Below are 7,046 nucleotides of genomic sequence, written 5' to 3' on the forward strand. Positions count from 1 at the left end.
GGCCGTTGCCAGTACTGCCTCACTGGCCTTTGTTCGGGTGACACGTAAAAGCACCCACTACACTCTCTGAGTGGTTGGCGTTAGGAAGGGCATCCAACTGTGGAAACTCTGCCAAATCAGATTGGAGCCTGGTGTAGCCATCTGGTTTCACCAGTCCTCAGTCAAATCGTCCAACCCATGCTAGCATGGAAAGCGGACGTTAAACGACGACGACGACGATTGTTATCATTATTTTTGTCTTAGCACCTCCCCCCCACACACACACACATGTAATACTTTGGGCTGCCATATCGAGTAAGCACCTGATAGGACCCTATTTCTTTGATGACACTGTGAACCAACACTATAACTTGGCCATGTTTAGAGAGTGGTTTTATTCCACAGCTCCAGAGGTTAAATGTTGACCTGAATGATTGTTGGTTTCAGCAAGACGGTGCCTCACCCCACTATGCTATCACTGTCCGCGAATACCTAAATGAAGTTTTTTCGGAATAGATGGATAGGGCGAGGATCGCAACAACCACCAGGCACCTGTCGATTGGCCTCCCAGAAGTCCAGACCCCATGTCTTGCAATAACGCTCTGTGAGGTATTATCAAGGTGAGAGTTTCATATGAATGATACCAGAATGCCCATCAGTTGATGGACACTGTTTGGAGAGCCTTTGCAACAATCACCAAAGCACAGCTTTGAAAAATATCACACAGGTCATGGCACTGCATCATTTTGTGCCATGAAAATGAAGGTGTTCATACAGACTAAATCCAATACATGCTTTGGATTACTTGTTCTTCTATTGTTCTCATTGCTTTTTGGTAGGAGGTAACAAGACTTTTGGGTGCCACCCTGTACTTCAAAATGCTTGATTTTGAGATTCCTCTCATGAATTGCTTGTTGCACAGATTATCTTCAACTTTATCAATACATTTCTAGTACTCATTCTTGCTTTGTGGGACTCATTTTCTGGAATACCTCTTGTGGACATTTTTAATAGTTCTGTCATCTTCAGACTTATCTCTAATTCAAATGATAAGTCATACAGGTGGATTTCTTTGGTACTCTGTATTTTCAAACTTCCAGTATTTTCAAATTTCCTTTGTTCAAAGCTTATCCCAACTCCCTTCATTATTCCTAATAGATTTTAAGCGTTTAAAAAGACTTGAAAATTTAGTGAGTTATCAACTGTTAAAGTATGTATACATTTTTGGGACAGCCTGTATGTATATTATATTCTCAGCACAGTTTAATTTTGTTTGTTTTTTGGTTTCCTTTTCACCAGTAGAGGTGGAGGGAAGACAGTTGTGATTTTAAAAGATATTTCTTTATTTTGTACGTTTGTATATTTGTATAAGCAATACAATTGATTTAACATGAGGACAATCATTGTAATCCTTAACAATACATTTGTAAAATAGGGGATGGAGCCCTTTTGTTAATCAGTACAATCTGAGACATGAGGAGTTATGTAGTTTGCAACTGTTACACACAACAAGTGCTTGCTGTAATTTTAATGTTTGAACTTACAATCACAAGGTCAGTAATCAATAGCACAACCAGATGAACTTCACAGTTACATAGACGGACAAACACACTGCCTGGTTCCATGCTAAGATCTGGTCCTTGTGTATTTTAGCAGAGTTCAATCTGACAAACATTTTGACAAATACTTACGACATCCTTTACTGTTCATGTTTTTCCATTTTTGGCAGACATTATTAGAATTAAGTAGATAGTATCCATAAAGAACTGCACAAAATGCCTTGTGGTGTTATGTTCTAAGTTCCATTGACACCATCTTTGACTTTTGCTTTTCGGGGCTTGATAAATTATGTACCGGTCAAGTACACCATTGAGACTATGTAAGAAATTTATATAATAATAATAATAATAATGATAATTTCTATTATAGGCACAAGGTTGGCAATTTGAGGGAGGGGTATAGTCAATTACATCAACCCCAGTTCTCAACTGGTACTTATTCTATTGACCCTGAAAGGATGAAAGGCAAAGTCAGCCTTGGCAGAATTTGAATTCAGAACTTGAAGACGTATGAAATGCTGCTAAGCATTTTGCTCGGCATGCTAACAATTCTGCCAGCTCGCCATCTTAATAATGATGATAATAATGATAATGATAATGATTTCAAATTTTTGCCACAAGGGCAGCTTGGGGGATGGGCATTTAGTCAATTACATCAACCCCTGTGCATAACTGGTACTCATTTAATTAACCCTGAAAGAAGGAAAGGCAAAGTTGATTTTAGCAGAATTTGAACAAGCATCTTGCCTGGCATGCTAACGATTTGGCCAGCTTGTATTTTTTTCTTCTTCTTCTTCTTCTTCTTCTTCTTCCTCTTCTTCTTCTTCTCCTCCTCATCCTCCTTTTTCTTCTCCTCCTCCTCCTCCTCCTCCTCCTCCTCTTTCCTATTATTATTCTAAGATCAAGTCCTATCAAGGTCAGTCTTGCCTTTCATCCTCGATAGAATAATATATCACTTAAGTACTGTGCTCCTTGTAATCAACTAATCCTGTTCCCCAAAATTGCTGGATTTTTGCTAGATTAAAAACAATTGTTATTCTGTAAGGTGGTGAGCTGGAAGAATTGTCAGAGTATTGAATAAAATACCTGGCAATACGAGGGTTTGCTGAAAAGTTCCTAGCTGTAAGGATATCACAAATAGCCTGGCTGGGAGCCCAACCTTCTGAGTTTTCTTTTTACAAGGCTTAGAAAAACTGAAGCACCACTTCAACGAGTGTGTGAATCTGAGAGGAGAATATGTTGATGAATAAAATCATAATTAACTGATCCTCCTGTAAATTCTTTTATCCAAAGCATCTTTTCAGCATCCCCTTGTATATATTCCACTCTGAATTCAAGTCCTGCTTCAGTCAATTTTGCCTTTCATCCCTCCTGAATCGATAAAACACATTAGGGCCAACGGTATCATCTGACCTCCTTGCCCTCAAAACTGCTAGTCTTGTGCCAAAATCAGGAAACATCATTGTAATTATTACTACTACTTGCAATGCACATAGGTTTCTGAAATATGTTGTGTATTTTATGGTGTTGTGTTGCCAGTTCAATACCCAGCCTGATTTTTTCTTGAAGGAAGCAGTTTATTTTTTTCCTAACAGTTTTAGCTAATGAAACACTCAGCAGTATCACAGTTCTACTGCTGCTGCCAGCTATGAATTACACCATTATTTAGGCACTTAGCTCTATTTTTACAGCTAAACGGAATAGAGCAGGTTGTTGAGTGTTAGATGTCTTGGCCATAGATTGTAGTGAGACTCAATCTAATCAACTTTGCAATGATTGTCCTCTTCCATATTGACTCGTTTACTTTGTTGTTATGTAATTGACAATTACTTTGTTATTGCTTAATTGAGTAACAAATGCATTAATTATTTTCTTTTCTTTTCTTTTTACAAATTATTGCAGCCACCTTCATGGACCACATACTCCAGGTCATGGTGCCACAGACGTGATGGATGAAAACTTCAGCTATAACCAAGAAGAGGACCATGCTGACACGAAGAAAGGAAACATCGATTTGATTATTGACAACCACATGTACAAGAGTGAGATGGATAATCGACTTCGTGAAGAACAGAAAGAAAGAATGTGCCAGAAGAAACAGTTGGAGCAACTCGAGAAGGATGAATGGAAGTGCCGATCTGAGCAAGGAAGCAAAGAGATGATTGTGGACAAGGCCGAGATTCTGAAAGCTGACAAGGCTCAGCTGTCTATTGCTGGGGGTCAAAAGTCTTCGTCTGACCTTGCTGTTCTCGACAATCAGCTGCGCCATATTCTCAAGCCAACACCCGACGATCCCGGCTGCAGTAAATGCGATTGCGTCAAGAGCACATCAGAGAAGAAGGAACTGGGCGAGGACAAGGATGTGCAGGCTGTTGAGGAGGATCGGGGCAGCAAAGGTGCAGTGAGCAGCAAAGGTACGAAAGAAAGTGGCGAGGAAAAGAACGGCGAGACTCTCATAAAATTATCCCATAGTCCAAAATCTCATGGTGCTATTGAACCAAAAGTAACATCAGGTACCAAGACCCCTGTCGAGAGTCCCGAGAAAGACAATACTCAAAATCACTTCGAGAAGAACTCAAAAGCGGAGCACATGTGCAACATAACTGAGCATACAAACCCAGTCAACCCACACCAGATTCTCACAGTTAGTGGAGCACCAACTCAGGGAGATGACAAAACTCAAACCCATATGGATGCTACAAACGCATTCAATGATGAATTTGCCACAAAGGCTGCCCCTTATACCGTAATAAGTCACTGGATTGGAATATCTGCATTTGGTTCAAGCTCCGAAGATGAACACGACCACGATCACGACAGCGAACATGGTAATGACACCCGAGGACCAAGTGTTGATAGTAAATTAGTGAAAGTGCGTGATAAAGTAAAATATTCCCACCAGAACACGCTAGCGGATGAAGTATCCATCCGGCCAGACAGTGCAAATCGGAACTCGATGACATTATTGGATGATGGCAAAGACGCGTTCAACATTTTAGCCTGCTCAGACGAAGCTGTTGACACCAATGCAGTAGATGCATCGGCTGCTGTGAAAAATAAAGATGTGAATGCAATTAACTGGGAGGAATCAAAATTTTCTTTTCCAGAGGACTCTTCAGAGCACGCACTTCGAAGTATTCCCCGATCGTTTACCATTCCTGATGGAAATGTCCAATTTACTCCATCAAGCCCTAGTAAAATGCCTGAAAAACTTGTGAAAGATATTGGGAATTTGATAGGGTCACCACTAAAGCATCCGTTCAGCGCAACAAGGCGCTTTTTAAAGGTTCGCAGCAGTCTATCCGATAAGAAAACTGGTTCACAATCAAAGGGGGGTGTACTTGGGAAGCCCCCCTTAGCACAACTTACTGTTAAGTCTAGCCCCAAGCACCACAAACGAGGAGATAGTGATGTCGGTTTAAGTGACCACTCAGACTGTGCTGTGTCAAGATTTTTACTAAGTCTAACGAAAGATGACAAAGCTCTGGATAATATTAGTGTCAGTTCTCTAGGGTCCAGGCCAGATCTAGCTCTCGATCCCGACGGGAATTATGTTTTGTCACCTGGGGAAGCCAGCGTAACTCTTACTTCACAGCAGGGTCCCTTTAGGAACAACGAGGATTACGCTTCTTTGGCCGATCCTCATAGTGGCTATACAGAGGACATGTGTAGCAGGAAACATTTCCGAATAGGTGGTAGTAGGCAACGTTCTACATCAGAATCACGAATTAGTAGATCTCGGACTAAAAACAGTCAAAAATTAGCAATGACCAGTTCGTATGAACAAGCTGTTGATTGTTCTGGTAGCAATGCCTTAAAACCTCTGGCTTCTTCTGAACAAGGAACAAGCTTCAGTCCTAAGCCTCCAGGCCATGCGCCACGGAAACCCATTGTTTCAGCAAGGTAAGCTTGAGTATGATAATAATAATAATATTAATTTTTGTAATAGATTCATTATTTTGTTGTGAATACATTGTATGTGAGTTTGACACTTTTTTTTTTTGGTCATTTTACATTTTGCTATTCTTTCTTTCTATGTCTTCTTTTTATGTATTATATGTACATGTATGTATACATTGGTACATATATGTATACATACATACATGACATATATACATGCTATGTGTGTGTGTGCATAGACACACCCATATGAGATCCATGAGCATAATTGCTAAGCCCACAGTAGCGACAGAGTGTAAGCTCTGTGCTACAATAAATAATTACACCTCACTTCTGTTCTGAGTACTTTCCCCCGTGTTTTTAAATTCAAATGCACACACATGCACAAATGTATATGCACACATACACACACACATATGTATATACATACATGCAAGTATAAATATACATACATACATAATATATATATATATATTATATTATATTATATTATATTATATTATATGCACCAATGGAAGGAAAGGGAACTCAATTTATTAGGTAGATTTATATTTAGTGCAAAATATTACTGAATTCATTCCATCATTACTTTGCATCTCCCACTGCTGAATATGTGAGGTTCATGACTGATCTTTCTGATAAATTTGGAGGATTATAAAAGACAATGGGTGTTATTGGATGCTCTCGTATCGTCGCTTGTCAATGGTTAATGCTGATCATTCGTTAGTCTTGTGGTCTGCAAAGCCTTTGCCCATGGATTTTTGTATTATTTTAAAGGGAGCCAATGCAGGTGTGTTGCCTTTTAAGGTTATTACTCTGCAAGGCTGAATGCCTTTTAGAGATGATTTCTAGGAGTCAATAATTTTCCAGGAAAAATTTCTATCAGTGGCAACAATAAGATGATATTTCTAATTTCCAGTCAAGGGATATTAGAGATTGCCTGAGAATTTGGAATTTTTCAGTTAAACAAAATCTACAGCTTTGTGTTCCTGATAAAGTATGGTTTGCTATTTTATTAATGATTATTTTAGATTACTGGTGGCTATGTCATTCTCTGGTCACTCAGCTTGCAAATGAATTATGACAAGGAAGTAGAGTTTTGCCTGTTCCTTGATCTAAAAGAGTAGGCGTATTTACTGCTAAACATGTATAATTCCTTTTGATGCTGTCCAGAAGTGAAATGGTTGCTTGGTATACAAGAATGGGCATCCTTTTCCGAGAAATGGGTTGCATGAGACATGGCTCATTATTAGGTCAGCTGCGCTACTAAAAAAATTCAAGGTAATTTTTTGTTAGGCAAACCATTCTGAAAATCTCATGGGCTTCAAGTTACCTGTGATCAGTATATAGCTTCTATTGAAAGGTGTATAGCCCCTTGGTTATTCGAACAATGTTATATCCATTTTTACATGGACCGCATTGTGTTTCTACAAAACCAAGATTCATTAAAGGATGTTTCAAGAAATATATATGTACATTTCTATGTGTGTGTGTGTGTATATCTCTCTCTCTCTTTATATATATATCTCTCTCTCTCTCTCTATATATATATATATCATCATCATCATCGATGATATATATATATATATATATATATATATATATATA

The 7,046-nt window shown here is 38.8% G+C and overlaps 1 protein-coding gene across 6 annotated transcripts in view; it reads left to right on the top strand.

Annotated features, from left to right (window-relative positions):
* Positions 1-7,046, top strand: part of LOC106876343 (uncharacterized) — a 394,374-nt gene that overhangs the window by 312,254 nt on the left and 75,074 nt on the right. For all 6 annotated transcript variants that reach the window (XM_052968977.1, XM_052968976.1, XM_052968980.1 and 3 more), the window contains one exon: positions 3,441-5,441. In XM_052968977.1, coding sequence (XP_052824937.1) covers positions 3,441-5,441 — 2,001 coding nt within the window. The remainder of the gene's footprint in view (positions 1-3,440; positions 5,442-7,046) is intronic.

Source organism: Octopus bimaculoides, chromosome 6, assembly GCF_001194135.2.
Source record: "Octopus bimaculoides isolate UCB-OBI-ISO-001 chromosome 6, ASM119413v2, whole genome shotgun sequence".
In the NCBI taxonomy this organism is placed as follows: domain Eukaryota; kingdom Metazoa; phylum Mollusca; class Cephalopoda; order Octopoda; family Octopodidae; genus Octopus; species Octopus bimaculoides.